The 17,773-nt window shown below is 45.2% G+C and overlaps 1 protein-coding gene across 1 annotated transcript; it reads left to right on the forward strand.

The window, feature by feature from the left end:
• Positions 1 to 2,281: 2,281 nt before the first annotated feature.
• tdo2a (tryptophan 2,3-dioxygenase a) lies at positions 2,282 to 11,803 on the forward strand. The gene is made up of 12 exons (XM_056290091.1): positions 2,282 to 2,362; positions 2,554 to 2,659; positions 2,822 to 2,912; positions 5,962 to 6,032; positions 6,674 to 6,801; positions 6,967 to 7,153; positions 8,241 to 8,348; positions 8,453 to 8,564; positions 8,801 to 8,858; positions 9,250 to 9,329; positions 9,735 to 9,825; positions 10,862 to 11,803. The coding sequence occupies exons 1-12, from the start codon at positions 2,328 to 2,330 to the stop codon at positions 11,013 to 11,015; spliced, it is 1,221 nt and encodes a 406-aa protein (XP_056146066.1). The 5' UTR covers positions 2,282 to 2,327; the 3' UTR covers positions 11,016 to 11,803.
• Positions 11,804 to 17,773: the final 5,970 nt, after the last annotated feature.

Genomic DNA, 17,773 nt, shown 5'->3' on the forward strand with positions numbered 1-17,773 from the left:
ACTCAGGCCGTGGACCTCATGTGCAATCAGGCTCAGAATCATGTTTGCTGGCCATGTAGGTTTGTGTAGGAATGCGACTCTGGTTTTGTGGCTCTCGCAGTGTATTTAACATAGAATAACAACACTACAACACAACAATCTTCAGATATATACACAAGGACTGACTGATACAAGTGAAATCTGCTACTACTCATCATCCGTTTCCATCTCTTTCTGTCCTCTGCATCTTCCTGTGTCACACCAGCCACCTGCATGTCCTCCCTCACCACATCCATAAACCTCCTCTTTGGCCTTCCTCTTCTCCTCTTCCCTGGCAGCTCCATATTCAGCATCCTTCTCCCAGTATACCCAGCATCTCTCCTCCACACATGTCCAGACCATCTCCATCTTGTCTCTCTTGCTTTGTCTCCAAACCGTCCAACCTGTGCGGTCCCTCTAATATACTCGTTCCTAATCCTGTCCTTCTTCATCACTCCCAATGAAAATCTTATCATCCTTATACAGGTGAAATAAGAGGTGATAAGGTACACTGGTGCATAGATTATATCAGAGATGCTGAGATAGATGTTAGCAGGTTAAAGAAGGACGCATGTGTCCCATCAGCTCAGTTAAAAGCTAACTGAGAAGGGTGAGCCGTCCATGATTGCTCATCAAAGGGCCAAAGATGATCAATCCGCTAGGTCTCAATTAGGTCCTTTGTTGGGTCTGTCTCAGACTTGCCTTGATTCATCATGGCTAAACAGGATCAAGAACAAAGTGTCAGTCTCGGTTGGAGTCTTGTACCACGTCCCAATTCAGAAACAGAATTTGTTACCATCCCTCTGATCTTCTGAGGACATCTGCTGAGGCTTCTGGGACTCGGCTTGAGAAGTCTACAAAGACAGCGGGTGGAAACGAGGGAGCTAATCATCTAGCAGAGGTTCAGAGTGATGTCGGTTGTGGATCTGCTTGTTTGATGAAACTGGCTTTTGTTTGGGACGGACGGCGACTCTGCTGCTAGCTCTATGACAGCTAAACTAATCATTATTTTCAAACAAACTCCACCCGGGCTGCCATGAAGTCAGTAAACTAATGCTTAATGTGACAGTTTACCATAAAGTCCCACTGGACATGAATCAGACGAGTTGAAATTAGGGAAGGTTTTGGCCTCCTGTTGGCCCCAGTCTATGCTCAAGGATTTCAATGACCTCCCGAGTTCTTCATCCAGCGGTCCGAAATTGACACCAAATAAAAGTTTTGTACCGAGTCCAGACATTCACATCCAATCAAAAGGAAGAAACACAATCAATAAGCCTTGAATATTCATCGTTTACCCTGACACAACGGCCCGGGACTGCTGGTTCCAACGCCAGTCCAGAGACCACAGGATCACAGCGGAGTCAAGGCTAACATGTCATGTTCTGAGAAAACACAAAATAACACACAAGCACACACAATGCTCTGAAACACCGATGGTCGTGGTGGTAAATACACATTAACCAGGGGACAAATATTTACAGAGTGACTCTCATAAACCCCGGTGAAGAGCCTGCCAGGGATGCACCGCCCGGCGAGGCGGCGTTGCATAAGCACGAGAAGAAAAAAAACAAGTTTTTTTTGTTAATCTTGTTTAGAAATGTTTTGTTTATCAAGTTTAGCCTATCCTGTGTTGAGTAATGAAGCTGTCAAAATGATATCCCACTTTTCTAAAAAAATATTCTTATACATTTTTGGCAGTAATGGCCACAATGAAAGTCATATTTGTATCAGGGACATTCTTCTGTAAGATGCGGTTTAAAAAGAGGCCACACTGAGAAGATGTGAAGCAAAGTGAAAACACTGCCACTAAAACTAAACTGCACTGACGTGTGGAAAGGAAACAACCGGTAAAGTAAGTAAAGAGCCAACACTTCAGATGAGAAATGTTATCCAGACAAGTCAGCAGGAAGAACCCCACGTCACTCCACAGCACGGCAGCGTCGGAACCGAGCCGGACGGGTCGGAACCGAGCCGGACGGGTCTTCACACGGCTGATATTCGCCTCAGTTTCCATGTAAGAGTTGCTGTGTTTGTTGCTGTTTCGGGTGTTTTTTGTTGTTTTTTCCCAGTACTTGTGGAGGGTCCCGTGACGGGCCAGGCCAGGCCAGGGTACAGTGGGTACGTTACGATTCAATGTCAACAGCGTCTGTTTGGACGGAGCAAACGGAGGCGGGCCGGATGTCAAAGGTCTCCCAGTGTGTGATTGGACGTGCTGAGCCTTTAAATGTCTCGACTGGGTTTTACACATGTTTAGTAAAAGTGACTCGAGGAAAAAAATCACGTCTTCGCTGCAACTCATTTGAAAAGTCATGAGTGGATGTCCATACTTTGAGAAGAGGCATTTGTACGTTTACGATATTCGCCGGGAACTTCCCATTTCAAGAGATGCTGCACTTCACCTTTTTTTAGAGTTGTTAAACTTAATTTGCTAGTCTCATAAAAATGAAACTAGTTCAAGTGCTTAAAATAATCCAAGCTGTGTGCTGGTGGGAAAATGTTAAAATAAACCCCGGGCCTTGTCTCTCCGCGCTGCAGGTTATTCAGAAACAAGCCTCCCCAGCAGGACGAGCAAGACGACGTCTCGCAGGACGGCGTCAACAAAGCCAGCAGAGGAGGAATCATCTATGGAGACTACCTGCAGGTGGCCAACAGCAGCTGATACACACCACACCAAGACATGCACACCATACTATGCCATACAAACAGCCTTAACCGCTACCCTTGTTCATCTGATAGGGACTCACACAGCCTCATGTTGTCTTTTTCCCATCTGTCTTGTTTGTCGTGTGGCCGAACCGTTCAGCTGGACAAGGTCGTGACAGCCCAGGTGCTGCAGAGCGAACTGAAGGGTAACAAGATCCATGATGAGCATCTCTTCATCGTCACCCATCAAGGTAAAAACAATGCTAGAAGACGTTTGTCCTCATCCAGCTTTGGTTTGGATTGAAGACGTGTTGAGGTTGTACTCAGCAGTAAAATGGTGGTTTTCTGTGTTAAATGGAGAGAAAAGAAGGTTGAGGTGATGTCAGCTGCTGAAACTGGCTGCTGTGACAGAATAAAGACAAATAAAGCTGTGAACTCTGTTATTGTAATAATAATAATGATAATAATAATAATAATAATCTACTACTACTTTCAGCTGCACCCATTACGGGTCGCCACAGCAGATATCATACTATCTCTCTCTCTCTCTCTCTCTCTTTCTCTCTACAAGAACAACAATAATAATAATAACAAAAATAAGAGTAATGATAATAATAATAATAATAACAATCTACTACTACTTTCAGCTGCACCCGTTACGGGTCGCCACAGCAGATATCATACTATCTTTCTCTCTCTCTCTCTCTCTCTCTCTCTCTCTCTCTCTCTCTCTACAAGAACAACAATAATAATAATAACAAAAATAAGAGTAATGAAAATAATAATAATAATAATAACAACAATCTACTACTACTTTCAGCTGCACCCGTTACGGGTCGCCACAGCAGATATCATACTATCTTTCTCTCTCTCTCTCTCTCTCTACAAGAACAACAATAATAATAATAACAAAAATAAGAGTAATGTTAATAATAATAATGATAATAATAATAATAATAATCTACTACTACTTTCAGCTGCACCCATTACGGGTCGCCACAGCGGATATCATACTATCTTTCTCTCTCTCTCTCTCTCTCTCTCTCTCTCTCTCTACAAGAACAACAATAATAATAATAACAAAAATAAGAGTAATGTTAATAATAATAATAATAATAATAATAATAACAATCTACTACTACTTTCAGCTGCACCCGTTACGGGTCGCCACAGCGGATATCATACTATCTTTCTCTCTCTCTCTCTCTCTCTCTCTCTCTCTCTCTCTCTCTCTCTCTCTCTACAAGAACAACAATAATAATAATAACAAAAATAAGAGTAATGTTAATAATAATAATAATAATAATAACAATCTACTACTACTTTCAGCTGCACCCGTTACGGGTCGCCACAGCAGATATCATACTATCTTTCTCTCTCTCTCTCTCTACAAGAACAACAATAATAATAATAACAAAAATAAGAGTAATGAAAATAATAATAATAATAATAACAACAATCTACTACTACTTTCAGCTGCACCCGTTACGGGTCGCCACAGCGGATATCATACTATCTTTCTCTCTCTCTCTCTCTCTCTCTCTCTCTACAAGAACAACAATAATAATAATAACAAAAATAAGAGTAATTAAAATAATAATAATAATAATAACAATAATAACAATCTACTACTACTTTCAGCTGCACCCATTACGGGTCGCCACAGCAGATATCATACTATCTTTCTCTCTCTCTCTCTCTCTCTCTCTCTCTCTCTCTCTCTCTCTCTCTCTCTCTCTCTACAAGAACAACAATAATAATAATAACAAAAATAAGAGTAATGATAATAATAATAATAATAACAATCTACTACTACTTTCAGCTGCACCCGTTACGGGTCGCCACAGCAGATATCATACTATCTTTCTCTCTCTCTCTCTCTCTCTCTACAAGAACAACAATAATAATAATAACAAAAATAAGAGTAATGAAAATAATAATAATAATAATAACAATAATAACAATCTACTACTACTTTCAGCTGCACCCGTTACGGGTCGCCACAGCAGATATCATACTATCTTTCTCTCTCTCTCTCTCTCTACAAGAACAACAATAATAATAATAACAAAAATAAGAGTAATGAAAATAATAATAATAATAATAACAACAATCTACTACTACTTTCAGCTGCACCCGTTACGGGTCGCCACAGCGGATATCATACTATCTTTCTCTCTCTCTCTCTCTCTCTCTCTCTCTCTCTCTCTCTACAAGAACAACAATAATAATAATAACAAAAAGAAGAGTAATGAAAATAATAATAATAATAATAACAATAATAACAATCTACTACTACTTTCAGCTGCACCCGTTACGGGTCGCCACAGCGGATATCATACTATCTTTCTCTCTCTCTCTCTCTCTCTCTCTCTCTCTCTCTCTCTCTACAAGAACAACAATAATAATAATGACAAAAATAAGAGTAATGAAAATAATAATAATAATAATAACGATATGGGGCGTCCGGGTAATGTAGCGGTCTATTCCGTTGCCTACCAACATGGGGATTGCCGGTTCGAATCCCCGTGTTACCTCTGGCTTGGTCTGGCATCCCTACAGACACAATTTATTACAATATTATTATTATTAATACTATCATATTATTTTAATTTTATACTTATCTGTTGTATTGTAACTTTTATACTTATCTGTTGCATCTGTAACTTTTCATGGTCTACCTGCTTTGTTTTGACTTCATGCTGTCTGACACAGGGCTGCTGGTTTTCTACTGTGTTCTGTAAGGTGTCCCTGAGCGCTCTGAAAGGCGCCCACAAATAAAATGTATTATTATTAATTGGCGTGTCTGGGATGTGGGTATGTGTCCTGGTCGCTGCACTAGCGCCTCCTCTGGTCGGTCGGGGCACCTGTTCAGGGGGGAACTGGGGGGAATAGTGTGATCCTCCCACGTGCTACGTCCCCCTGGTGAAACTCCTCACTGTCAGGTGAAAAGAAGTGGCTGGTGACTCCACATGTATGGGAGGAGGCATGTGGTAGTCTGCAGCCCTCCCTGAATCAGCAGAGGGGGTGGAGCAGAGACCGGGACGGCTCGGGAGAGTGGGGTAATTGGCCAAGTACAACTGGGGAGAAAAAGGGGGAAAATAATAAATAAATAACCAAAGAATGAATTGGAAGAGTTAAATGATCTCACGTTATTGTTTACTGGTTTTAGAAAGAATAAACTGGAAAGACTTGATCCTTTACAGGGAAGTGACATGCTGGCAGTGCAGGGGTATGACGCTGGTGTGATGTTGTAACAGGTGAGTCGTGACTTGTGGTTTGTCCTGTGGTGTGTTTCAGCTTATGAGCTGTGGTTCAAGCAGATTCTGTGGGAGCTCGACTCGGTGAGAGAGATCTTCATCAGCGGACATGTGAGTTCTGCTTCTGCCGACAAATACTCGTCTGTTTCCATTTTCACACATAGACAGAGAAGATTCTTCTATATATCTACAACAGGAAAGGATCTTCTCATGTGAGGGACCAGAGGTTGTGAGGGACCAGGGGTTGTGAGGGACCAGAGGTTTGACATTTAATTCAGAAGTTGAAAAGTGATGAGGATTTATGACTGTTGATCAAAATGTTGTGTGGTTCTCAGAAAACGGACGATATTGATACTGAATTGAGTTAGATCTTCCCCAGAGGAAGAGGCTCATATTGTCAGCTGGTTCTGTTTCAATATGAAAAACACAAAGACGTATTCTGACAACTGTCAGGTTGACCTTGAGGGTGGGTCAAAGGTCAAAGTTGTTGCAAATGGAGATGTTGGATGGAGATGGAGCAAAACTGAGGCTCATATTCTGCTACCTACAGAGCAATGTAATGATTTTAGAGACTAGCTGAAGTGAGAGCAGGATCTGCAGGAGATTTGTTCCTAAATAAATCCATCAAGTCACTTGGGGGTTTGCTAACAGAACAAACTGTGAGGAGACCACCACAAACACATTTCAGACGTTTCTTACACTCCTGTGACCGTGTATGAAGTCATCATGAGGGCGTTTGTGAACTTCCGCAGGTCCGTGATGAACGCAACATGCTCAAAGTGAACACGCGAATCCATCGCATCGTCATGATCTTCAGACTGCTGGTGGACCAGTTTGCTGTTCTGGAGACCATGACGGCCCTCGACTTCTTTGACTTCAGGTGAGCTTGACAGATGGTCAGAGTCCCCCCTCGCCTTGCCTCAGCTCAAGCAACTTTTATAATCAAGACTCTGTTTTATTCCACTGGACAGCTTCTGGTTTGTGTATTCACATATGTGTATGTCACTGTTAGTCAATGGTTGTGTTGACGTGTGTGTGTGTGCAGGGAGTATCTGGCCCCTGCCTCAGGTTTTCAGAGCCTTCAGTTTCGGCTGCTGGAGAATAAAATAGGGGTCCCAGACAACCTGAGGGTCCCGTACAACAGACGCCACTACAGGGACAACTTCAAAGGCCATGACAGCGAGCTTCTGCTGGCCACAGAAAAGGAGCCCACGCTCCTAAAACTAGTCGAGGTACGTCAGAAGACTCCCACCGCTGGCACGGTCTTTCAGGTTAAGGTTTCTAGTCCAGCTTTAAGATAAAACACACAAAAACAGAGAAGTCTGGCTTGACCAGGGGGAGAACAAAGAGCAGACTTGATTTCATGGCTGTCATGTCTTGCAACCATCTGTTTATTAGTATTGATGGATGAAACGTCACAAGATGACAAGACACTTGGCGACTTATTTCACTGTTCTGAGCACTGCAGGCAAAGCTGGGGACAGATGAGCACTTGTTGTGCTGCCACTTGTATTCTGAGCTGCACCTGCTTGCACATGTCAATGTCGACTACTGCTGCTGCTTTCGGCTGCTCCCGTTAGGGGGCGCCACAGCGGATCATCCGTTTCCATCTCTTCCTGTCCTCTGCATCTTCCTCTGTCACACCAGCCACCTGCATGTCCTCCCTCACCACATCCATAAACCTCCTCTTTGGCCTTCCTCTTCTCCTCTTCCCTGGCAGCTCCATATTCAGCATCCTTCTCCCAGTATACCCAGCATCTCTCCTCCACACATGTCCACACCATCTCCATCTTGTCTCTCTTGCTTTGTCTCCAAACCGTCCAACCTGAGCTGTCCCTCTAATATACTCCTTCCTAATCCTGTCCTTCTTCATCACTCCCAATGAAAATCTTATCATCTTCATCTCTGCCACCTCCACCTCCAGCTCCACCTCCTGTCTTTTCATCAGTGCCACTGTCTCCAAACCATACAACATAGCTGGTCTCACCACCATCTTGTAAACCTTCCCTTTAACTCTTGCTGGTACCCTTCTGTCACACATCACTCCTGACACTCTTCTCCACCCACTCCACCCTGCCTGCACTCTCTTCTTCACCTCTCTCCTGCACTCCCCGTTACTTTGGACAGTTGACCCCAAGTATTTAAACTCATACGCCTTCGTCACCTCTACTCCTTGCATCCTCACCATTCCACTGTCCTCCCTCTCACTCACACATAGGTATTCTGTCTTGCTCCTCCTGACTTTCATTACTGATGTCAATGTCCTGTAATAACTTCATGTCATTTTTCATGTAAAAATACCCGGTCTGTTCTTCTCAGGAGTGGCTGGAGAGAACGCCCGGCTTGGAGGAGGAGAGTTTCAACTTCTGGGAGCGTCTGGAAATCAACATTTTTGAAGGGCTGAAGGAAGAGAAGGAGAAAATTGAGGTAAAAAAAAAAAGACATCTAGGTTTCAGAGGAAGTGTGTGTGTGACCTTCACAGAGATGATTGACAGCTGCAGTATTTAACACGCCGCTGTTGACTTTTAAAGAAAATGGCAGATTGTGAGGATAGAGAGGAGCTGATGGCTGAACTGGTCAAGCAGAAGGAGCTCTTCACGTCTCTGTTTGATGAGAAACGTCACAACCATCTCCTCAGTAAAGGTGGGTGCTTCCTGCTGCTCAACAAACTATTGTACTCTGATTTTAATTTTGAACACCTCCTCGAATGTCTGGATTCCAGCATCGCTCCTCTAAGTCTTCATTCAAGGCCATCCTTCCCGCCAAGTATTGATTTGTTTTTTTAGAACTTTGTTAAAAGTTCACTTTTAGTTTATGACTTCTGGAAAGAAGGAACTTCTTTGGTGTCATCTAGAATGTGTTATGTTGTGTCTGACCAGGTGAGAGACGGCTGTCTTACAAGGCGCTCCAAGGAGCTCTGATGATCTACTTCTACAGGTAGACACGCTTCTTTGTACACGTTTTGAACAGACTTTTGGCCAGAAAAAGTTTTGCTGAGCATGCATACATTTTATTTTCTGCAACCACATTACTGAAGTGCACACATTATTGCCCAAGTGGGATTTACCACTGAGCATGCCCTGTAGACAGGTTAGTGTTAATGGGCCTTGCTCAAAGGCTTCTGGGTGGTGGTTTGAAAAGGGGGCGGAGAGCCTTAATCAATCAATCAATCAATCAATAAATCAATCACTCAATCTCCCTCCTGACTGGGCACTGGGCCCGCCTCTTTAATCTATTGGCTGCCACCGCAGGCCTGTCTGTCTCTGATACGCTACCTCATATGTCACTCAAAGTGTCGTCATTCTGGAACCTCCTCTCCATCCTGCAGGGAGGAGCCCAGGTTCCAGGTTCCTTTCCAGCTGCTGACGTCTCTCATGGACATCGACACGCTCATGACCAAGTGGAGATGTGAGTTAATGATCCGTCTTCACAACACAAACCTCCACAGATTCACAGAGAAAGACAAAAAAAAAATCAAAATAAAGCAGCACATTTTCTTCTCAAGAGCCATCCTCGAGGTTTGGCCCCGGGGCCCAGCTGAGCTAACGAGGGTTATCTGAAGTTAAATGAAGAACCCTTTCATCTTCATTAAGACCTCTGATGGATCTGGGAGTCCATTCCCACAGTTTATTTTTCTTCTTTTGTTGCTCCATAACGTGTTCAGATCTTTAGATCTTTAAAGCAACAAACGACGCTGTAAGTCAAACAGAAACATAAATGATTAAAGACTGGTCATGCCGGATCGAGCAGGCGACGCATAGAAAAAGGATTTGAAGTGGACTGTCGGATACTGATTACATTCTGGTATTTCAGACAATCACGTGTGCATGGTGCATCGAATGATTGGCAGCAAAGCTGGCACAGGAGGATCTTCTGGATACCACTACCTCAGATCGACTGTCAGGTAGTCCATGTTGCCTACGTTCAGTTAGTCCACGTTATCTGCCTGAACACACCAATGACACATCCTACTTACTATTCATCCCGGCTAAAGACACCTGTCTCACACACCTCACTGCTCATTTGGATAAGAGGCCTGCTGTCTGACTGAACCTGTGGTACCAACGTGGTTATCAATCTGCTACAGGAAGTCTTATATTATGCACCCACGAACAAAGTCCACCTTAAATTGATGGCTTGATATTGGAGTGAACAATATGTAATGGATTTAATCTGTCACGGTGAGGTCATGTTTATAAAAGCTGGCCGAGTCATCTGTTCCCGTTCTAAAAGTGCAAATATTTGCTTCCGTTCAATGACATTACAATAGATCACGTGTCTTTTCCACCAACAGTGCATGTATGTTTGGTTAAAACCCTTTTAATGGGCAGCCGGGTGGCGTAGCGGTCTAGTCCGTTGCCTACCAACACGGGGATCGCCGTTCCAATCCTCGTGTTGCCTCCGGCTTGGTCAGGCGTCCCTACAGACACAGTTGGCTGTGTCTACGGCTAGGAAGCCGAATGTGGGTATCTGTCCTGGTCGCTGCACTAGCGCCTCCTCTGGTTGGTTGGGGTGCCTGTTCAGGGGGAGGGGGAACTGGGGGGAATAGCATGAGCCTCCCACGTGCTACGTCCCCCTGGTGAAACTCCTCACTGTCAGGTGAAAAGAAGGAGCTGGTGACTCCACATGTATGGGAGGAGGCATGTGGTAGTCTGCAGCCCTCCCCGGATCAGCAGAGGGGGTGGAGCAGAGACCGGGACGGCTCAGGAGAGTGGGGTATTTGGCCAAGTACAATTGGGGAGAAAAAGAGGAGAAAAAATAATAAAAAAACAAAAAACACTTTAACGTAAGACAGCCACATCCACTTTATTTGTTTTACCTCTTCAAATCTGGTTTTATTGTGTTCATCTGGATTTGTTGGTCTTCTTGAGAACCTTGTTTCAATGCTATTTTTAATTTCTTAATTTCCTCCTCTCGTCTACTCTCATCCCTCCCCCCAGTGACCGCTACAAGGTGTTTGTGGATCTGTTCAACCTCGCCACCTTCCTGGTTCCTCGCCACTGGGTGCCCAAGCTGAACCCCAACGTGCACACGTTTCTGTACACGGCCGAGTGCTGCGATAGCTCCTACTGCAGCAGTGAAGACTCGGACTAGGCCGCGTCTCAACCACATGAGGGCTGCTCCTCTTCTCCTCACCTGACGATGACCAAAACAAAAAAAACATGCCGACGTGTCCTCGGCACACCTGGAGGCTTTCAGATGATGGTTGTGTGACCCAAAAGTCTTCACAAACATGGCGGACGTACTGCCGCTTGTTCAAAGATCAGTTCAGCTCGTCAGCAGCAGTGTTAAAAAGACAACTTCTTTTGTTGTGGCTTTTCTCCCCTCTTTCTCTCCCCCATTGTACTTGACCAATCACCCCACTCTCCCGAGCCGTCCCGGTCTCTGTTCCACCCCTCTGCTGATCCGGGGAGGGCTGCAGACTACCACATGCCTCCTCCCATACATGTGGAGTCACCAGCTGCTTCTTTTCACCTGACAGGGAGGAGTTTCACCAGGGGGAGGATCACGCTATTCCCCCCAGTTCCCCCTCCCCCCCAAAAGGTGCCCTGACCAACCAGAGGAGGCGCTAGTGCAGCGACCAGGACACATACCCACATCCGGCTTCCCACCTGCAGACACGGCCAATTGTGTCTGTAGGGACGCCCGACCAAGCCAGAGGTAACACGGGGATTTGAACCAGCGATCCCCGTGTTGGTAGGCAACGGAATAGACCGCTACGCTACCCAGACGGCCTTTTTTTTGGTTCTTATCTAGTGCGAAGCATACTTGGGTTCCTTGAAAGGCCTTATACAAAACTATGTTGTTGTTAGCACTTTGTGGCCCTTTATCAGTGGGCGACGCCTGTGTCGCGTGGCGTGGCGTGTTGAAACAGACAACAAGGCTGGTGGCGTGGCGTGGCGTAATGTGTTGAAACAGACAACAAGGCTGGTGGCGTGGCGTGGCGTAATGTGTTGAAACAGACAACAAGGCTGGTGGCGTGGCGTGGCGTGGCGTGGCGTGCTGTGTTGAAAGAGACAACAAGGCTGGTGGCGTGGCGTGGCGTGGCGTGCTGTGTTGAAACAGACAACAAGGCTGGTCGCGTGGCGTGGCGTGCTGTGTTGAAAGAGACAACAAGGCTGGTGGCGTGGCGTGGCGTGGCGTGGCGTGTGGAAAGAGACAACAACAGACCACAGACGGCCTCGGAGGCGACAGAACGTTGTAACGTGGCAGTGTGAACTGATCTTTACCTTCCCATGACGAAGAAGCAGTATGTCGGCCATGTTGGTGGAAAACCACACGGCCTCTCGGTATGCTGGCCACGTGGTCTTCATGTGACGTAGGTCGACATGCCGACTGACGAAACCTGCCGTGTCTCCTCGGTAACGAGTTGGGACGGACCTGAGAAAAGACGGAGCATCACTTATTTTCCATCACTTGACTCTTTTCTTCACGTCGGGTGGGGCTTCAATAGGTTTCAAACGCAGGGAGCAGCCTGAGACTATTGAGACAAGCCCTAACAGATTATAAAACCCTGTATTATAGTATTTTATAAGAGAATCAAGTAGTATTACAGCCCTGAGTGTAAACGAGTGTCCCTACGCTAACACCTAGAACGAGACAAGGTGCACCAATCAGAAGTGAGCCCGTGAGACATGTACATAGTGTGGATACCGTGGTAACATAACACGCACCACTGTTTGTACAGTAAACTATGTGGTGTTACAGTAATTTTAATATATACACAATGACTCATAATCTCTGTATAGATAAATGTATGAAATGTACGTTCACTGTGTACGTGTCTTATACTGTGTTTCCATTTGTTTTGTTTTGTTTTGTTGGGTTTTTTTTGTACGGTGACTATTCGTTTTCTTGGAATTATGTGTGTGTGTGTGTGTGTGTGTGTGTGTGTGTGTGTGTGTGTGTGTGTGTGTGTGTGTGTGTGTGTGAGAGAGTCAAATGCTGTTGAGTGGTCTCTGCTGTAACATTTATTACCTTAAAAACCAATTTATTTTATTTTACTGTTCATAAAAGATGACGCGTCAATAAAGAACATTATTCAAAATGTGGTTCAGCTTTTGGCAACACACACACACACACACACACGTACGTCACAGCAATCCTCCTGGCACTTAACAGCGTACACTACACCGCTGATTGTGCCAGGGCACCTGATCCTGGGGGGGGGGGGGGGGGGGGACCAGATTCTGGTGCAGCATGTTTTAGGGTTGGATAGCAACTGAGACGCGGTGTTTGGAAAATAGCGTTTTTTTTTTCCAGAAACCATCAACGGGGTTGGTAAGAGTGCTCAACAAACTACTACTACTACTTTCGGCTGCTCCCGTTAGGGGGCGCCACAGAGGATCATCCGTTTCCATCTCTTCCTGTCCTCTGCATCTTCCTCTGTCACACCAGCCACCTGCATGTCCTCCCTCACCACATCCATAAACCTCCTCTTTGGCCTTCCTCTTCTCCTCTTTCCTGGCAGCTCCATATTCAGCATCCTTCTCCCAATATACCCAGCATCTCTCCTCCACACATGTCCACACCATCTCCATCTTGCCTCTCTTGCTTTGTCTCCAAACCGTCCAACCTGAGCTGTCCCTCTAATATACTCCTTCCTAATCCTGTCCTTCTTCATCACTCCCAATGAAAATCTTATCATCTTCATCTCTGCCACCTCCAGCTCCTCCTCCTGTCTTTTCATCAGTGCCACTGTCTCCAAACCATACAACATAGCTGGTCTCACTACCATCTTGTAAACCTTCCCTTTAACTCGTGCTGGTACCCTTCTGTCACACATCACTCCTGACACTCTTCTCCACCCACTCCACCCTGCCTGCCCTCTCTTCTTCACCTCTCTCCTGCACTCCCCGTTACTTTGGACAGTTGACCCCAAGTATTTAAACTCATATGCCTTCATCACCTCCACTCCTTGCATCCTCACCATTCCACTGTCCTCCCTCTCATTCACGCATAGGTATTCCGTCTTGCTCCTACTGACTTTCATTCCTCTTCTCTCCAGTGCATACCTCCACCTCTCCAGGCTCTCCTCCACCTGCACCCTACTCTCACTACAGATCACAATGTCATCCGCGAACATCATCGTCCATGGAGACTCCTGCCTGATCTCATCCGTCAACCTGTCCATCACCATTGCAAACAAGAAAGGGCTCAGAGCCGATCCTTGATGTAATCCCACCTCCACCTTGAACCCATCTGTCATTCCAACCGCACACCTCACAACTGTTACACCTCCCTCATACATATCCTGCACCACTCCTACATACTTCTCTGCAACTCCCGACTTCCTCATACAATACCACACCTCCTCTCTCGGCACCCTGTCGTATGCTTTCTCTAAATCTACAAAGACACAATGTACCTCCTTCTGGCCTCCTCTATACTTCTCCATCAACATTCTCAAAGCAAACATCACATCTGTGGTGCTCTTTCATGGCATGAAACCATACTGCTGCTGCTGATCACCACCTCTCCTCTTAACCTAGCTTCTATTACTCTTTCCCATATCTTCATGCTGTGGCTGATCAACTTTATACCTCTGTAGTTGTTACAGTTCTGCACATCGCCCTTGTTCTTGAAAATCGGTACCAGTATGCTTCTTCTCCACTCCTCAGGCATCCTCTCACTTTCCAGGATTGTGTTAAACAATCTAGTTAAAAACTCCACTGCCATCTCTCCTAAACACCTCCATACCTCCACAGGTATGTCATCAGGACCAACTGCCTTTCCACTCTTCATCCTCTTCATAGCTGCCCTCACTTCCTCCTTGCTAATCCACTGAACTTCCTGATTCACTATCCCTACATCATCCAACCTTCTCTCTCTCTCATTTTCTTCATTCATCAGCCCCTCAAAGTACTCCTTCCACCTTCTCAGCACACTCTCCTCACTTGTCAGCACATTTCCATCTCTATCCTTGATCACCCTAACTTGCTGCACATCCTTTGAAGCTTGGTCTCTCTGTCTAGCCAATCGGTACAAGTCCTTTTCTCCTTCCTTAGTGTCTAACATGTCATACAACTCACCATACGCCTTTTCCTTTGCCTTTGCCACCTCTCTTTGTTTTACACTGCATAATTTTTTCTTATAAAGTTCAGGTGTTGGGGAATCGGCATATGAACGGTCCACTTCCGCTATACTATGGGACAGTTCTGTTAGACGTTTATGTTTCTTTCTCTCATGTGCTGTGTATGAGATTATTTGGCTTCTAAGGTAGGCTTTGAGAGCCTCCCTAACAATAGTTAGTGGCATATCTGGAGTATGGTTGAATTCCATAAAGAGATCTATCTGCTGGGAGAGAACATTTTTAAAGGAGTCCCTGGACAGTAATAGAGGATCAAATCGCCACGTGCGGTGGGGTTTAGGGCAGTCTATGAAACCTATATCTAGATGTACAGGACTATGATCCGAAATAACAATACTATTATATTGGCTCCCCCTAACTATAGGAAGGACCCTACTATCCAGGAGAAAAAAATCAATCCTTGAGTAAGAATGGTGCACTGGGGAAAAAAAGGAGTATTGTTTAGTAGTTGGGTTGTTTCTTCTCCAGGGATCAAAAAGAGAGTAGGATTCCATAAATGAATGGATAACAGCACCTGCCTTCGAAACTTTACTATTAGGTCTTGGGTTTGATCTGTCCAAATATGGATGTAATACACAATTAAAATCTCCCCCCAATATTAATCGGTAATTATTTAAGTCTGGGAGGGCTGTTATGAAACTAGAGAAAAAAAGTGGGTCATCCCAGTTTGGTCCATATACATTTGCTAGTGCCACATGTGTACCATACAGGTTACCCGTCACTATCACATACCTTCCCCTGGGGTCAGAAATAGTCAGTAGTGGAACGAATGGGATACCCTTCCTGATCAAGATGGCCGTGCCCCGCGTTCTGTTCTCATTCCTGGAACAGAACATTTGTCCTATCCAAGCTTTTTTTAGTTTTGTGTGTTCACTTGACCGAAGATGGGTTTCCTGTAAGAACATGACATCAGCTCTCAAAGATTTTAAATGTACAAAAACCCTACTACGCTTTACTGGATTGTGAATTCCCTTTATATTCCAGCTCAAAAAACGAAGATAACCTGTATTCTGAGTGTCAAACATTTTTTCTAAAAATGAAAAGAGAAAAGAAAAGAAAAAGTCCCTGCCTACTAGCTACAAAACAAAAACAGAGCCTTGGGAACCCATGCTGATCTACTAATTCCCTAGAGATCGCATCCCCCATTTCTAGTATAACCTGGCAAATAACCATATAGAAACCCTCTAACAAGCCCCAACCAGGGCGAACAGTGGTCTTGTTAAGATTATATTAAATCCAAAAAGTATTTATATACCTAAGAACTATATATCAACACCCATATTAAAAAAAATCTAAAAATTAAAATAAAAAAAAGAAAAGGAAGGAAAATATATCTACACCCATATAACAGCAGTTATAATACAGTTCCTTTGTAGGTAAGTGACACTGACCTGGGTGTCGCCCTAGCAGTCGTCACCAAAGCACTGTTACGGGTCTCATAATAATTAGCATCCATACACACATATACATGCACACACACGATAATAATAAAACAGAAAAATAGCTTTTTTAACTGGGCAGCAGGTATGAGACATTCTTATTAAATGAAAAATGTAACATTATCTGTGAGTCTCAAATTACAAAAGTTAAAGTAAATAGATAAAGTTAAACCATAACGTTACCCTGTTGTCTTGGTGTCTTAGCTAGTTACTTCCGCTAGCTGTTGGCACTTAGCAGCTAATATCAGTTAGCCACCAATACCAGTTAGCCACAAATATATTGGAATTCATCAACATCTTACTGTACATGGTCCTGAGGCTTTAGAGTCTCCCTGATATAACCCATCGCCTTAGATGGCTCTTCGAACCGCTTTTCTTGGCCGGACGATGACGTGATACGAAGCACCGCCGGGAACAGGATCCCAAACTTGACGCCCTGGCAGCCCCGGAGGAGCCGCTTAGCTTCGGAGAAGGCCGCTCTCTTCTTCGCCACCGCCGCGGTGTAATCCGGGAAGATGCTCCCTCTCTTGCCGTGCAGGCTCAACGGAGCTGAACGGGCAGCTTTGCGGAAAACCTCCTCCCTCTCTGAGAAATAGTGAAACTTCACCACGATGATCCTGGGGGGTTCTCCTTTGTTGGTCGAGTGCCGCAGGTCGCGGTGAGCCGGGTCTAGGGTCGGGGTGAAGCTGAGGCCCAGTAACTCCTGCAGTAGTGTAGCGATGGTAATAGTAGGCTGCTGGCCTCCTCCGCTGGTCTCCAGTCCCTCCTTTATCCCGACAATACCTGCATTACACCGGCGTTGTCGCCCCTCCATACCGTCTACCTTCTGGCGTAGCATAGCGGCTTCAGGTGTTAGCTGGCCGGTGTCCTCCTCCATATTCGTGGTCTTGTCTGAGTATGTGTTCAAGCCGTCCTCCACGTCTTTCAGACGGGTCTCTTGTTTCGCCATGCCGGCCTTTATAGCGTCTATTTTTGCATTCAGATCCTCCGTGAATGAATCGATCCGTGCCAAGATCTTGCTCTCCCTGCTGGCGATGGCAGCCATCACCCCAGATAGGTCTGTAGACTCCCCGCCCGGGGCTTTCACAGAGCCCGAGGCTTAAGCGGCCTGGTCACTGCTGGATTTGTTTTTGCCCATCGCGTCTTCTAGATGATCGATATGCAAGTATGGGGTTGTGAGTCCGGTGTGCTGGCGGTTAAGTGTCGTGTGTGTTAAACCTAATTTATCTGTGTTTGATCTGGAAAGTTGAAATATTAATGAAAAGTTCGCCCTGATCAGGAGCTCAATCTAAAGACGTCCTCACATGTTACTGCTCACCAGC

Source organism: Lampris incognitus, chromosome 1 (assembly GCF_029633865.1).
Source record: "Lampris incognitus isolate fLamInc1 chromosome 1, fLamInc1.hap2, whole genome shotgun sequence".
Lineage (NCBI taxonomy): Eukaryota > Metazoa > Chordata > Actinopteri > Lampriformes > Lampridae > Lampris > Lampris incognitus.

Bases quoted from the DNA above. Each gene is read 5' to 3' on its own strand.
- tdo2a (XM_056290091.1), top strand. From the start codon at position 2,328: ATGAGTGGATGTCCATACTTTGAGAAGAGGCATTT. The intron at 6,033-6,673 runs GTGAGTTCTGCT...GAACTTCCGCAG, and splicing joins AGATCTTCATCAGCGGACAT to GTCCGTGATGAACGCAACAT. The intron at 6,802-6,966 runs GTGAGCTTGACA...GTGTGTGTGCAG, and splicing joins CTCGACTTCTTTGACTTCAG to GGAGTATCTGGCCCCTGCCT.